Source organism: Falco cherrug, chromosome 7, assembly GCF_023634085.1.
Source record: "Falco cherrug isolate bFalChe1 chromosome 7, bFalChe1.pri, whole genome shotgun sequence".
Classification (NCBI taxonomy): Eukaryota; Metazoa; Chordata; class Aves; order Falconiformes; family Falconidae; genus Falco; species Falco cherrug.
The window spans coordinates 48,906,857-48,923,008 of NC_073703.1; the positions used below are offsets into that span (position 1 = coordinate 48,906,857).

At 46.6% G+C, this 16,152-nt stretch overlaps 1 protein-coding gene across 2 annotated transcripts in view; it reads left to right on the plus strand.

The window, feature by feature from the left end:
- Positions 1-16,152, plus strand: part of PAMR1 (peptidase domain containing associated with muscle regeneration 1) — a 59,504-nt gene that overhangs the window by 11,600 nt on the left and 31,752 nt on the right. For both annotated transcript variants that reach the window (XM_014281399.3, XM_027807969.2), the window contains exons 2-5: positions 1,220-1,396; positions 2,149-2,277; positions 8,575-8,689; positions 14,297-14,514. In XM_014281399.3, the coding sequence (XP_014136874.2) occupies positions 1,220-1,396; positions 2,149-2,277; positions 8,575-8,689; positions 14,297-14,514 (639 nt within the window). The remainder of the gene's footprint in view (positions 1-1,219; positions 1,397-2,148; positions 2,278-8,574; positions 8,690-14,296; positions 14,515-16,152) is intronic.

Here is a 16,152-nt window from a genome sequence, read left to right on the forward strand (position 1 = left end):
AAACGATAATCTTCCAGGAACCAGGCTTCATGAGGCCATGGAGAATCAACCGAGACAGAGCAGCAAGGTTCAGTGGCAGGGAGCTCCAGCAGACATGGTAATTAGGTTATGAGGCACAATGAAACAACAAACAGCACTGTGAGAAGACAGGTACAGGCATGAACAGGGGTGCTGCATCTTAGAGATGTATGGCTTGTTGCAATGACAAGGCAGCCCTGTTACTGAGTTGAAAACAAAAGGAAAAAGGATGGTACCTAACCACAATGAAAAAAGAAAAAAGGGGATGAGAGAGGGAAGAAGAAAGAGAGTCTCATGATTCCTTCAAGTTTCATCTTTCTAGTCTACTCTCTCTCTCTTTACCATCAAACTCCATGAAAGCAGTCATCAGGTCTGTCAGCTGGTTAGAAGACACACTGACAGCACAGTGCACTCAATTAGATTTCAATTTGTAGAATTAAGATGGCACACTGGTGGAGCAAGATGAGATCTGCAATTACTGTGGCAGTCCAGAGTCACAGTCTGAGGTCTAAAAGGGCACTTCCAACACAGCTTAAATATCATCATATGAGGTTATGCTAAATATTATTAATAATGTTTACATATTAGAAATCCCATACAAAATGAACCTTTAAAAATAATGAAAAATCTTGTTTCCTTTGGCAGTGAAGCCAAGTGTAACACCGTGTGCTTCTGAGTGAAAGGAGGGAGTGAAACTGGCTAAAATCCAGCCTCAAAATTGGCCTTTCCTGGTGGACACCCTAGTCTTCAAGAGTAGCAAATTCACAAGTGGAAATACCACAAAAACATGCTACTATAGTTTAAATAATCTATACTATAAGGTCGTAAATCAGTCCTGCAATCTGAAGAAGTCTTTCTCATGTCACGTCATCCTCTGTATTTTTTTTAAAACTGGTTTTCTTACCACAGAAGTGGGAAGGCCTCGCAGAGAGAAAGACTGAAGCAAACATATTTCTTCCCTCTGGTCTGTTTGCCTCCTCTGGCTGGCACTGCAAAACTGTCCATGTGTTCCTTAGACACCCAAACCGAGCTGATGTTTCAGCCGCATGTTACCACATAGTTTGGGATTTACTGGGCCAAAGAACTTTGGCCAGCCTCATGCCATACATGATCTGACAAATGGCTGAATAAGAGATCCTGTCAGTCCTTGGCAGATAACAGATTATTTCCATGTGTGTCCTTCTCTGTTCCCTGCTTGCAGAGTACACAGTGATCAATGAAAACTGCCCAGGCGCCGAGTGGAATATCATGTGTCGGGAGTGCTGTGAATACGACCAGATCGAGTGCGTCTGCCCGGGACGGAAAGAAAAAGTGGGCTACACCATTCCCTGCTGCAGGAACGAGGAGAATGAGTGTGACTCCTGCTTAATCCACCCCGGTATGTTTAGGGTCACACTGCGTTTACACCAGATCTTTGTCCAAGGCTTTAGCATGTCATGGTAGCTGCTGGGCAGGGCAGTGGAAAGGGCAGGTACATCTCACTGGGGCATGGAATTGCCCTGCATCTCATCTGGAACCCCCTCTGCCCCTCTGCTGACAGCAGCAAGACACTTGGCAAGGTGCCTCCACAGCAAGTAGCATTGCTGCCAGAAAAAAACCTACAGCACTGTTGTAGTTAGGGTGTCTTGGGCAGTCTTGGGAGCTACCAAAGGATGATGTCGCAGCTGGCTTCACAACAGGAGTGTTTTGTAGGTGCTCTGGGATGATTTACGTCCCCAAAGCAAGAAATGAGAGACAAATTGGTAATTCAGTTAGCAAGGAGGAAAGGACAAAGTGAAAGGTGAGAGCAGGAAGAGACAGGACCAGGTTAGAAGACATCACAATCCCTTGGGCTGGGCCTGAGCAGCACCAGCATCCACATTCAGACTCCTGAGAGAGGCATTTACAGTTGGAGCAATGAGATTTAGAGGTTTGGGCAAATCAGACAGGGGGTTTGGTTCCAAATCTCAGAGTCTGAGCTGCCTAGGGCTTGGAGTGGAGGTTGGGTACGGTTCACAGCGCGGAAGCTGCCAACACTGCACCAGTCACTAATGTAATTGACATTTTTTGTGGAAAATAGAGAGACACTGTTCCTCTCCCCGCAGGAGAATGCACCTTGACCTTCCTCTAATGCAGTGGCTCTTCTTTCAGGCTGTACCATTTTTGAGAACTGCAAGTCCTGCCGCAATGGCTCCTGGGGAGGAACACTTGACGACTTCTACATCAAGGGGACGTACTGTGCAGAGTGCAGAGCTGGCTGGTATGGAGGGGACTGCATGAGTAAGTGTCCTACATGGCAGGGTGGCATGTCAGGGGCAGGGAGTGGTGGGATGGAGCCAAAGCCATGCTGTGCCTTTCCAGCTATTCCTGCGCATGACTCTGGCAAAGGGCACAGGCAAGAGAGGGGAAACACAATCAGGCAATAAGCAGATCTACAGTGGCGAAAACTTCTCTCTCAGTGCTCATTTGCTAGGGACTGGCCTGGGCCACAAGTCACAGGAGGTTACAACCCTACTAAACTTGTGGTTTGTTTTGGTTTATTTTAAAACTTTAACTACTGTGACTCTGGAAATCTTCTGTTCTCTGCATTTCTTGGACATACTTCAGCATAACTTGTTCCCCAGAGGCCTTCAGCAAAGCATAAACATTTACAAGGGCAACCACTATATCAAGGAGCTTCTCCTTTGTCCTCCTTCAACCCCTGGGCTGCAGAACCAGCCCTGAGGAAGCCCCAGTGCTCCTTCCATCCTTTGCACAGCTCCAAAACGCTCCAAGGCAGCTCTGGAAAAGTATTTGCAACTGCTAACAGCGCTGTGATGGACCAAGAGCGTTTCAGGCTCTGATAGCGATATCTGAAGGTTTTGTTCCTGACTGTGTATAAAAGCTCCTGCTTGTTGAACTTTGCTAAGCTGTTGGTCCCAATGCTATCTTGCAATAAGGAAATCCATAAACTAATTGGATACAGTTTAAGACTAGTGTTTCCTTTACCAGTTTCTCACTGGTGAAGAATTTCAATTTCAATTTTTCTTGACTGTCTCTCTGTTTACGTTTCACTTCTTTTCCTACTCTGTTCTGCCCATTATTCTAGACACCTTAGTCTTGTCTCCTCTTATTTATTGATTTTAAAGCAACCACTGAACCTGCTTTCCCAACACATCCCATGACCGTTCTGGAGGTGAAAGCAAACAAAATCAAACCATTGCTTCAAAGAGCAGAACATGGGAAACTGACATGCCTCAGTAACACAGCTAACTCAACCTTGGTGCTTCAGAGGTTGATAAACTGAGTCCCTTGCAGTTTATGGTGTGGTTTCTGATAGCACTTTTGCTCTGGGTCGATGCTAGAGCTCCCCTGGTACTTTTTATAAGAGCAGAGCTGAGAAAGAATCATTAGTTCATCTAATCCTTCCTCCCTCTGCCTAGGTAGATTGGTTGCCTACAGTATATTTTGGCCTGCTCCACCTACTTGTGTTTTAAAGCAAATACAGCCTCATACTGCAGCCTATTTGGACACTTTCGCAATACAGAAATTTTGCAGAGCTTTGTCTTACAGTGTTTTTCCCTACTAGTTGTTCTTTTGAGGGAAGCAGTGTGACACAGAGGATACAGTCTCTACTATACGGTTCTGCAGCACCTCAGAGGCAGGGTAGGATAGCCAGACAGCACTATTGCCTCTTCCACTCTTAAAGAGGAGCACAGGGGACAGCTGTGATACCAGCACAGTCCTGAGCTCCCCTGCTTTGGCTCTCACAACTATCTCACTTTCAGCCTTGACGGTAGGTTCAAGCACATGGAGGCTGCATGTCCGGCAAGCAGCCTAAAACCATGCCAGGTTGACAGGCTATGTGGCTTTGTGTCTGGAGGGCAGCCAGTAAGTAGCCTTCGAATAGCAGCATGCACTGACTGCTGGAGCAGTGGATGTGCTGTGTTAACGATGTATTTTGGAGAGCTAAGGAGGTACCCGCACAGGATCACATCTGGAACTTTGCAGTCTGCCCTGGCGCCTTGCCAGCAGCAGAGTGCCGGTAAATCCTGGGAATCCAAGGGAGAGCAACCACAGTAACCGGGGGATGTGATCCACCTACTCCATCGTATATTGCGGGTGCCAGTGCCCTCTGCCAGCACACACGGACAGCCCACGGGACCTGCCCTGGCCACGCCAGTCGTGCACACAAGCTGCACGCAAAGCTTCACCCCACACCAGGACGGCAGCCACGGGTGCAGCACTGCCGCAGTGGCCAGAGAGGTGGGCTCCTGCTGGCAGAGCCGCCCTTGCCAGGGATCCCCAGCTGAAGCTTCTTCCCCTGATGTCACCTCCTCCGCCCAGCGCGGCCCGCGCCTGCCTTGCCCCGGAGCCGACGACCTCCCCCCCCCCCCCCCCCTTTAGGGCGGTTGCCCAGAGCACGCACCAGTGCGGCGGGACCGCCGGAGGGGCGGGCAGCCCCCGGGCACCCGGCGGGGCTCCGGGCGGACTCTCCGCCGCCGCCCGGGGAGCGCCGGGCTTTGTCTCCCTCTCGCGGGGCGCCGCAGGCGCTGCCACGGAGCGCCGGCCCCGGGGCCGGCCAAAACGGCGAGCGGCTCGGACGGGCTCCGCCGTCACCGGGCAAGCGTCGCAGCGGCAAGAAAGCAACCCTCCGGCTCCATCCCTTCGCCACCGGACCGCCCTAAGAAGCCGTGCCGGGCCCGTCCCGCCCCGGCGCCCCCCGCCCCCGCAGCGCAGCCCCCGCCGCTCCGCCCCCCGCCGCGCCGGGTCCCCCCCCGCCTCAGGCGGCAGCGCCGCCGCGTGGGCGCTAGGTGGCGCGCGGGGTCCCGGCGCTGGGCCTGCCCGCCGCGGGAGGGGGGCCGCACGGGTGGGCGCGGGGCAGGGCGAGCCGGGACCGCGGGGGAGCCTGCGGCGGCAGTGCAGTCTGCGGGCACGATAAGCGCCGATTTAATACCGCACCGGGGGGGGGGGGGGGGGAGCGGGGGGCGGGGGCAGCGGTGGGGCGGTGCCCGGTTCCCCCAAGGGGAGCTGCAAGGCCTGCCCGCGGGGTCCTCGGGGTGCCCACGCGGCTCCGTGGGCTGGTGCCGGCAGCCGGGGGGCTGCCCGCAGCCGCGGGGGCAGGGTGAGCCCCTGGGAGCCACGCCTGGCAAATGCCGGCAATAGTGGTGATGTGCCGGGGGGGACCGTGGCAAGGAAGAAGTCGGTTGGCCTGGCCGGTGTGGCCATGGGGTTTGTACTGTCTGGTGGCAGAGCTGAACCCGTGGACGTGGCTGAAAAACAGCCAGAGGACACCAGATCATTTGGTAAAAAGAGAAATGGTGTAGGGTAGTCCAAAGGAATGTTACTAGGAAAAGCCACACTGAAGAGAACTACTTGGATACTGGGACATGACCCAATGGGACTGTTTATTGGATTGGAACTGTCGTGCCCAAAAAGGTGTATCAGAATCTAAAACCAGGAAAAAAAAAATGACCCCGCAGGACCCTTTCATCTGTACCCTGTACTCTTTAACAGCCTTTGTCAGCCTCCGATTGCCACGTCACTTAAGAACACATGCTCCATCAAAAGCAGGTGAGAAAGTCGTGTTATCTGACAGCTGTCCTCAGCCTCGCTGTCCAAATGTGGTCTCGTGGTCAACAACAGTACTTGTAGTTTTAAAGATTTTGTGAACATTAGTGTTTCAGCTAATACTGGTGACCAGCAAGCATCAGGTAGCAACAAGGCACGACAAGTGACAGCTGCCCTCCTGTATCAGCCTGTTCCTGAATACCAGTAAGGTTTCTACTCTCATTCTCCTCTGTTCAGTCCTCTTGACCTTTGAAGGAGCCGCATGTCGATGCTGTAACACTCAAACAGCAGATACTGAGTTCTTACCAGAGGTCTCCTCAGGACCTCTCCCTCCATCAACCCACGGGTCTCCGTGGGCTACAACTCAGAGGTCTCCTGAATTGTTTTCTTTTCTGTTAGTAACAAGCTTTAGAGGAAATCTTACTGAGGCCCTGAAAGCTGCCTTTTTTTGAGGAATAGGAACGGAACAAGGATGTTGATGCTCCGCCAAAGTGGATTATTTTTTTGTAAATGAGGCAGAATTTGCCAGCATTTGTGTTTAAGATGTAAATTATTTTTGAGAGCTTTCCAGGTCTCCCGCAGATTCAGAATGGGAAGAGAAAAGACTTCTTTTGATCAACAGATGATTGAACTGTTGATCTGAGGAGTCAGCCTAACTTCTGCTGGAAGGGCTGGAGATACAAGAGCACAGATCTGATGTGATCGCAAAGGTGCTCCATGTGGAGAAGGGCGGTAACAAATCTGAGAACATTCTTTTGGAGGCAGTCACTGAATGGCTCCTCTTTAGCCTCTGGACCACCTGCTTTGCTGGACAAACCTACTTCCTTGGCACCAATGTTCAGAGAGTTCAGGCTGTACCACTGCAAACAGAAAAGTGCGTTTAGTATGCCATGCATACAAGTATCTCTTTGCACCAGTTCTTTGGCTTTCCTTTGTTAAAGGCATTGGAAACTCAAAAGCCCTTCGGGACGAAAGAGAAACTTTCTTTGAGGTGGTCCAAGCCCCCTGTCAAACCATTTGAAGATTTCTAGCAGCTTTGTCTCAGGTTGTTTTTGAGGCAGTAGCCAACAGCAGCACAAGGTCCTGTTTCTTGCTGTGGGAAGGAGCATTATCATGTGTATCACAGCAGATCCTGCTGTACTCACTGAATCCTAATGTGGTTGCTGGGCACAGTCATTAATCCTTGCCTTTTACAGAGGGAACTAAGCAAGCCACAGAGGAGGATGAAACACTTTTGAGGAACTCTTCTGAGTAGCATTTCTGTTTCCTTGGGTTCTGCTTAATTAAGGGTAACCAAGGGTAAATGAAAAGCGTATTTCATTTGAGCAATACTTTCTTAAGAAGAAAGAGGAGTAATTGACCTGCAGTTTTCACATTTCCCCATAGATCAGATGCAGCAGGACTGATTTCCAGACACTAAGATCAATGGGAACTGCAGATGCTTGGTACTTCACCAAATCAGGTCACTGTCACCCTCTTTTCCCAAAGGAAGGAAGGGCCCAGAGGCAAGTGTTAAACCCCACCATTTCAGTAGGATACAATCATCCTGTGTTACTGGTTAAAAGTTTAGGATTCCTCTTTGGAAAAAGATGGAAGGAGCAGGGCTTTCTGTTAGACTAAAGAGGTAAAAAGAAGTGAGAGTTGCTGCAGAGGTCTTTTGGGTCATCTGTCTTTTTACTTACCCTCGTTATCTGTGGTATACAGCCTGTCAGAGTCCCCTGGTTCAGTGATACTGTTAGACTCAATTGCAATTTCTGGTTTACAGATACAGCCTCATCCCCCAGCAAAGCAACAGAAGGCTTACCAGGGAATGTAGCCATGTGCAAGACTCCACGTAGCCAGGAAAACAGAAACTGAGAAATTAGCTCTGTTTGGTGCATGATTTAGCTGCACATTTTGCTATCACTTGCGTTTACAGACCACAGAAGGCTCTACAAAAATCACTAAAAGACTTTCCTTCTTCCGCAGAGGAAAATACCATTAGCTGTATTTTATAGCTGGGGGAAAGGAAGAGGTTACTTAAAGTGAGAGAATTCTCTGGACTAAAAATGTTCAGCATTCATGATGAGGAATTAAGACAACTACCCCTGGACAGCTGCCTAGGGACAGCTGCAGGATAGCCATGAGAAGATGTTGCTTCCTCAGTGTGTGACCTTGTCTGTTGTTTGTTCAGGTCATTGTCCTCCAGTGTTTTTCTCAGACTGGGCACAAATGACGGGAGTACTTCATCTTATTCTGTTGATTGGATAGTTGTTGATATGAAGTACATTTCATAGTATGGTGAAAAGTTGAGAGTGACATAGGCAGAGGGGGACAGGAGGAGAGGAAAGATAAGAATGAACCTGAGAGAAGGGTGAGGGATGTATATTATATGTGTGTTACATTGAGCCATTGGCGGAGGAGCTGTGATGGTTATGTCTCCAATGTCATGGTGGCATTAACATATAAAGATGATGTGATGAATCCTGAGGACAAACAGATGTCTGCTGTAGCAGTACATCAGCTGTTTTTCCTCCAAAAGCCTGCTTGTGAAGGACTTGAAACTATGATGTTGGGTGCAACAGCTCCTCCTCTCATTGTTTCTCTGCCTTGAGCTAATTCAAGTGTTCATCATACCTCTGGCACTTGCCAACCAGCTTCCTCAGTTTCAGTGATTGCACAGGTCAACATGAGATCTATCAAAACTGTTCTGAGATGTAATGTCAGCCAGGTGGGTGGGTGGGCTAATCAAGAGTGGGACAAAAGCTGTAAGAAATGGTTTTGTGGGGCTGCATTGAAAACCAGGGAGAAGTGATCAACTAAAATTTTTATAGGGGTGCTCTTCACCTAGACAATACTCTTACAGAGTCATAATCCTTCATAGCCATTGTGTGGCTGTCCCATTATTTTATATTCTGCTGTGTAAAAAAGTGTGTATCTTCCTAAGTCACCCTGTCTTCTCATTGTGGTGTTATTTCTACATGTATTTTCTTCAAATGCATCTTGAAGGTCCTTCACACGTATTTTTTTACTTCTTTTGCTCCCCAGGGTGTGGGCAGGTTCTTCGGGCTTCTAGAGGTCAGATCTTGCTGGAGGGTTACCCACTGAATGCACGATGCGAATGGACTATTCACGTTCAAGCTGGATTTAACATTGAATTAAGGTAGGTCATACTGACTTTTCGCCAGCACTGGTTTCAGGTGGACATTGGGGCATGAATAACCAAAAGTCAACGAGGGTCAACAGCAGGAAGCCCTGGGTTAATGAAGGTAGTGCCACCACTTTGCATTTACTACCTCAGCTCTTTCCCCGGTTTAGCTTGTGATGGGCAGCCACTGCACAAATCATTAGTGCTGTGCCTTCAATTCCAATTTAGGACAGCTGGTTTCTAAGGAGTGTTTCTCAGATACTGGGCACAATGTATCTCTCTAGAGGTGTCTTCAAGACCTTGAAACGAAAGCACCCAACATTTTCTGAAGAGTCTACCAGGCTAAGACATGCTTTGAAGAAAAGCTGTAGAAATATTTTGATATGACATCTCATGCTAGGAGATAGTTGCCAATGGGTCCTGCCTTGCATTTAGCCTACATTCTCCCTCTCTTATTTTCCTTTCACTCATTTTACCAGCCCTGTCCTCCACCAGCCTCAGTTTTTCCTCTTACCATTCCTGTGTCTGAAGGATGTCATTAGTTCTCCAAGTCTCCTCTGACCTACGTATGCTTAGACCTGTTATCACGCCCCTGCTGATTCAAACTCACAGTTCTTGATTGGGTGTTCTGCCTAGTGCAGAAGAGCCCCTAGTTGGGGTAATTAATACTGTTTTCACATGTGTGTAGCTCACGTGCAGCAGGAAGCTTGGCAGGGGATTGTATTCAAAACTCACTAATATAGCAAAAACAGTAGCTGAAGCCTTCACATCAATATTTCACTGACTTTGGAGGCTAGGCAAAAGAACCAAGAGACACAGATTTCTTTCTATATGTTTAAAGATAGACTTAATATTTAATAAAAGGAAGATGATTAAATAGAAAGGAAGAGCTTGTGGCATTCCCACATGAATGCCCTTTTTTCCAGACCTGCAAGTGCAAGCCTATTGTGTAGTTTTGAGCAGCTGCAATTATTGCCTGGATAGCATTGGAACCTCTTGACTCTGGAGAAGTGTGTAGGAGACAAAGGGCAGCAATACTGTGAGGAGGAGTTTTGTGTTCTTATGACACAACTTTGCATCAGCCTTAGCTGATATGAGCTGTACCTGCCTTGTTTTTAAAAGATGTTAGCTACATGTGTGATTGGAACTGCACAAACTCAGGGAGGTGGTAATCTGGTATTTTTTACGTTTCTGAATAAGGCTTTGTCAATTGTAAGTCTTAAAACATGCTTCAAGAGCTACTGGTTTCACCCTGTCTTCACTTTTATGGGGGTGGGTGTGAGAGTGGAAATGGATCCTCTGTATGCACATCACTAGTGAATGCACCCATCTCTGGGTAAAGAGTTGACAGGCAGGTGGCACCAGGCACAAGGTATAAGAAAAGGAGGAAAGGCTATTCTTGCAAAGGACACTAGATCAAACAGCAGTACTTGCTGTGGCTGAGCTAAGGACACTGTCATCCGCTTCAAGGCAGAGGAATGGGGAATGCTGTAAACTAAACTAACAGATGTACCAACTCTTTGGAGAAATCAGGCCCTGAGGGCCACCCACATACATGCTAGGAAGATGCATCACATGAGATCTGTACGGTTCACTGTTTACCTTTGCTATTACCAGAAGATGCAAAACTTTAACATGAGGGGCATCCTGCAGAGAGTGCTTTTTTCTTTCTCCCTGCGTCTATCACAGAATCACAGAATCACAGATTCACAGAATAGTCAGAGTTGGAAGGGACCTCTGGAGATCATCTAGTCCAACCCCCCTGCTAAAGCAGGTTCACCTAGAGCAGGTTGCTCAGGATTGTGTACAGGCAGGTTTTGAATGTCTCCAGAGAAGGACACTCCACAGCCTTTCTGGGTAGCTTGTTCCATTGATCTGTCACCCTCAAAGTAAAAAAGGTCTTCCTCATATTCAGAATGAACTTTCTGTGTTTCAGTTTGTGCCCATTGCCCCTTGTCCTGCTGCTAGGCACTATTGAAAAAGAGTCTGAGCCCATACTCTTGACACTCATCCTCAAGATATTAATATACATTAGTAGAGATCCCCTCTCAGTCTTCTCTTCTCCAGGCTAAACAGGCTGTTAGCCTTTTTTCATAAGGGAGATGCTCCACTCCCCTTATCACCTCTGTAGCCCTCCACTGGACCCTCTCCAGTACGTCCTTCCTACAGTTAAACACACTAGGCATCTCTTTGATGTGACATAATGTTACATTCTAATTGTGAAAGTCTGCAAGAGGGAAGCCTGATCGTCTAACCTTCTACTGTCAGGAACTACATTTATCTGAGCTGGGTGGCATTAGACAGAAGCCTAAAGCCCTGTGCCCAGCCTGAGCTGAGCTTGATGTCTGGGTGCCTAAAGACCCCGCAGATGATGTGACACTTCTAGGGAAAGATCAGGAACTGTCCTGAATGTCCACACTTAATTCTGCCACCCTGCAAGTCAGAAGGCATAGGAGGAAGCCTCAAGAGCAAACCCGGAGCATGAGACCTTGTATCTACCTCACATAAGGTAATCCTGGAGTGTGTTCTGAATCAGCTGAGGTTTCCAAGGTGGACCATTCAAAGCTGGCCATTGAGGTACTTGAGCAGTTAGATACTGTGGAAAACTGGTAGATGTAGCTTAAAGCTTCTCCTTTAGGACATTCCTACACAAAAGGGCAGGTACAACTAAGCAGGCCACCTGAGACTTTTATATAAAAATTCAGTGAACGAAACAATTCATGCTGAATGTCACTGCATTTTCATATAAACACACTGATTCCCTCTGTGGATGCTAACCCTGCTTAGAGCTGTAATGCCAACATTGTGCTGAATCAGCACAGCTGCTAACAAAAGAACTCCTTTCTTCTCTCTGTGCACAAATCCTGTTTGCTGCCTCTCTGATGGCTTGTGAGGGCAGAGATGGGGACAGTGTGATACAGAAGGGGAACAAAGTGGTTTGTCTCTGCTTACATAGGGCAGGAAGAGCAACACTCTCAGGAGCACAGATAAATCTTCCCTTGCTTCAGGCTGTGCCACACAGTCCTCTGGGGGCTGGCTAAGCAGAGCTGTTTTGATAAATGGTGCCCAGATTGTGGTGGTAGTTTGTTTTCTCTGCTTTTTTTCCAGCCTTGTTTTTCTTTAGGTTGTGATGTATAGGCTCCCTCAGCCCAAGCCATATCATCAGGGATATGTCATACCACAGTAGAAGTAGCTCGCAACTTTCTATCATTTTCTTTAATGCCTCAGCAGAGATGCAGTTTTAAATATTTTCGTTTGGCTAGGAGCTCTCCTCAGAGGGGCTGATGAATGTATTCACACTGTACACACTGATGAAATCAAGACAATACTTTGCATTCTGTTTTGTATTTGAACACCTGTAGCACTAAATTAGCATTTAGTTTAATAATATCCAAAATAATTATGATATAATTACAGTTTCACAGGTGAGGGAACTGAGGTTCATTACATTGCCTGTACCTGTAATTGAAACAGCAACAGACCTCATGGTCTGTAAAGGGTCCCATCAACTGGGCCACAGCCAAGAGGTTTTGAAAAGCTTTGGCAGGTTTCCAGACCTGCCAATTCTGAGTTTTGATCATGGAATCCCATGTCATCAGTACAGTGCATCTGCTTCTATGCTAAGTTAAATAAAATGGAAACCAGAACCCTCTATGCCTTTCACATCTCCCACTCTGTTTTCATCATTTTTTAAAGCAGAGGAAGCAAACAAATAAAAACAGTATTCTGTGTAAGGTGCTCTCATTCTATGCCTTCACTCTGTGTGAATATCTCTTGATATTCTTTGTTCAGGAACACACTGCTAGACAGAATTTACCTTTGCATCTATAAATAATACTGCCCCCATTACATGGCGGGCATCCCAGAAACTTTCCTTCTGTACACACACATACTTAATTTTAATCAGAAATGTATCAGTTCAGACAACCAGTAAATATTTGCAGGATTGAGTCAGGATAAACTGTAGCCTGATAAGTGTGACAAGAATGAATGGGTTAATTTGTATTGCTCTGTAACTTCCATAAGGGTAGACCCCTGGGGTATGATCTGCCAGTGAAAGAATGTTTTGAAGATGTAGTGCATAACCTGATGCCTGTGAGGATATCTCTGGCAAACCCGACAGAATGAGACTTCAACTCATGCATTTTATGCAAAGCTAAGTTGAATTAATCTCTCTCTAATGCATACTTAAAGCAGATGTAATTTTTTTCTTATTCTACATTCCACTAGATGATTTAAAAATTGAGGGGTGCTGCTCCATTGCTGCTGTAGGTTCCTACAACTGCTTATTCATTTGTCTGTGTAGTGTACTCCTGATGCTCTAAAACCAATCATATGATGAACAAAGGTGACTAAATGAAGAGGCCTCTGTAAGTTAGCTCGTGAGATGTCAAAGAAAGGTCATTTTACATAACACGGGGGCCTTTCTAATACGGGGGCCTGAGTCCCAAGAAGAGAAAAGCAGGAAATAGGCTCCAGTACTCTCTTGCCTTTTCAAACTGTGAGATCCAGCAGCAGATCCGAAGTCTGTCTCATCTCTTTGATGTGGAAATGCAGTCTTTGCAAGGCACTAGGCCCATATTGGAATAGGCAATGTGGGAAGTTTAGCCTCATCCTAAATACCTAAGTACACATCTGTGGTGTTTGGAGTTCTTAGGAAGATTGAGTACACAACAAATTTCATTTATAAAGTATTCTGCTGAACAGTTAGGAACATGGCCTCTCAGGCTCAGCTCTTCCCTCATTCTTATCTGCTGTACCAAGGCTGGGCCCAGCACCCCTGGCCATTGCTTATGCTCCAAGAGGCACTTGGTGTTTCTCACTCTCTCTCTCTCTCTCTCATTCATATTCTGGTGGGATACTTTGGCTCTGTGCCCCACTGAATTCAAACAGCAGCATATAACATTGCTGTTAATGAACAAGAGCCTCGTGCAGTGGCTGGATCAAACCTAGGAAAGACAGACATTGTGGGAAAAGGCTTTAAATATTTCCCTTCTGCACTAACTCCTGTCCCTTATTTCTGTCCTCAAAGAAGGGCAAGTGCCAGACATTGGGGATTTACTACCATTTTATTTTCTAATGCAAAGCATGCTGTAGTGTTTTGGATTCTCTTTCTCTGCGTATTTCTGCTTCTGTTACATCCCTAAGCTTTCCTTCAACCCCTGATTGCCAGCTTCTGAACATCACAATGTAAATATCTTTCGAGCCTTGGTCTTTGATACTGTTACTTTCAGTACTTAGAACTTTATTTAGGGGAAATAGAAAAATTTTTAGCAAGCAGCCACAGTAGAAATATGCCCCCTACATTGTCTGACCCTAGATGAAAGTTCTAACACTGTAATGTGATTAGGGACTTGATGCATGTGAGCAGACTGTATTACTTCAATTTAGACTTCACTGTTCTGCCACTGAAATACTCTTATGGAGCAACTGTGTAGAGTTGAGCTGGCTTCCAAGGATCATGATGCAAAAATTGAGATGACTGAGGGGGACTGCATGTGATTAGGGACTTGTTGATTCATTGTGGGGCAGTCACTAATATAGCTGAACATCCAGATAAATCAAGAGTCAGGGCGCACAGGTGACAGTATGCAGTCTGACTGTGTGTCCTTCTTCCCCAAGATTTTCCATGCTGAGCCTGGAGTTTGACTACATGTGCCAGTATGACTACGTGGAGGTCCGTGATGGGGACAATTTGGACAGCCGAATAATTAAGAAATTCTGTGGAAATGAGAGGCCACCTCCCATCCAAAGCACTGGGTCTTCACTCCATGTCCTCTTCCAGTCTGATGGATCCAAGAACTTTGATGGATTTCATGCTGTCTTTGAAGAAATTACAGGTAAAATAATCCCAAAGTGGAACATGCCGCTAATTCTCATTAATTCAATTTCACTAATCTCTCTCCCTGTTTTGCTTCATTAAAAACTTGCATGCTGTGTTGCCAAGAGCAACTTACACAAAGTCAGTGCAGGGAAGATTCAAAAGCTGTCAAATGGTGTGTGAATGTGAGGCTCTTCTAACAAAGACTGCATTCCTTCCACCTGTGTGAAGAACAGGCAGCACCAGCCACCACAGAACAGCTGCTGTTTTGTGAGACTTTTCTGTTTGAGTCTGAGAACTAAGAGCACAGAAGGAAATAGAGGAAGGGGCATGTGTATCTGCAATTGCAGAATTGCCCAATCCTGTGTGCAGGAGCACAGACGCTGTCTCAATTAGCAAAAACCTGATGCAAAGCCTCATAATTATCTCGGTGGAAATGCCCTGACATGACTTTTGTGTTGGCTCATGTATCGTACCATTACAACTTAAAAAACAAAACTGTGTACAAAGGACAGATTCTTTTCTTTAAGGAAAAAGAAAACCAGAGGCTTTTCCCATTCTGTGATGAACTCAATGACAGAAGCAGGGCTCCAGAATTCCTGTGTTTCTGTTAGTACTCCGTGCTTCAGTCCCCCATACTGCTTTCCATCATTTTATTCTGACTGCACAATAACATTGAAAGTGTAGCTGGCTCCTTATTTTGCCATTGCATTTGAAGCAGCCTCTATGCTCTTTCTGGATCTTCCTTGTTTAGCTACATAGGGAATTTTGGTCGAATCTATCCACAGTACTTGTGGCACAGAAGGCTAATCAGAGCATGCTGCTTTGCTATAGATAACCTCTGCAGGATCTATGACTCACCATAACTTGCCTTCAGCACACCCTGGATGACCCCATTATTTCATGAGGTCGTCCAGGGTGTATCTGGCTCAGGAGGTTTAGTTATTTAGTATAATCATTATAAAAATGCACAAATCTACAGTGGATCAGCTGTTAACAATGATCAGGGGTGTAACTAGCAATCTGAAATGTGCATACTGCCAGATGCAGTGCCTATGCCATTTCTTAGCCTGCCCTGTTCTTCAAACGTTACCTTTAGTACCTGTTAGTAACATAGCAGGAGCAGTGAGCTATTGATAGTTCGTCTGCGCTACAGCAGGAGGGGTGATATAGAACAAATGACTGTGGTGTGGGCTATGTTGCATAAGGGCTGCCTACATTCAGGGAACTAACATTTTCCATATGGTGCAAGCTGAATTGATTCTGTTTTCTCTGCTCAGCAGGGAACACTTGCTATTCGAATACTGTTGAGCACTTTATTTCTGCCCCATTTTTAGTGGTAATTATTCTGAGGCTGGGTGGCTGCAAGTGTGGTAATCCACACAGAGCACATTGCAAAGGGCTTCTTAGAGTTTGTGAGGAGGTCTCATTGTGCACTTTATTATGAGGCTGTTCTGGCCTAATGTGTAGCTGCAGTGAAAGGCTTTTAAAACACTCCCAGTGTCTTTTTATGTGAAGCATTAACCTGGCCAGCAGTACAGTTTAGGGGAAGAATACAGCATGCATGGGGAAGTGTAGAATTGAAAGCAGGAGCAACACAGCATCGAAAGCTCTGGCAGCACATCGTAAACTGAAGCATTTCCCCTGAAAATTTTCC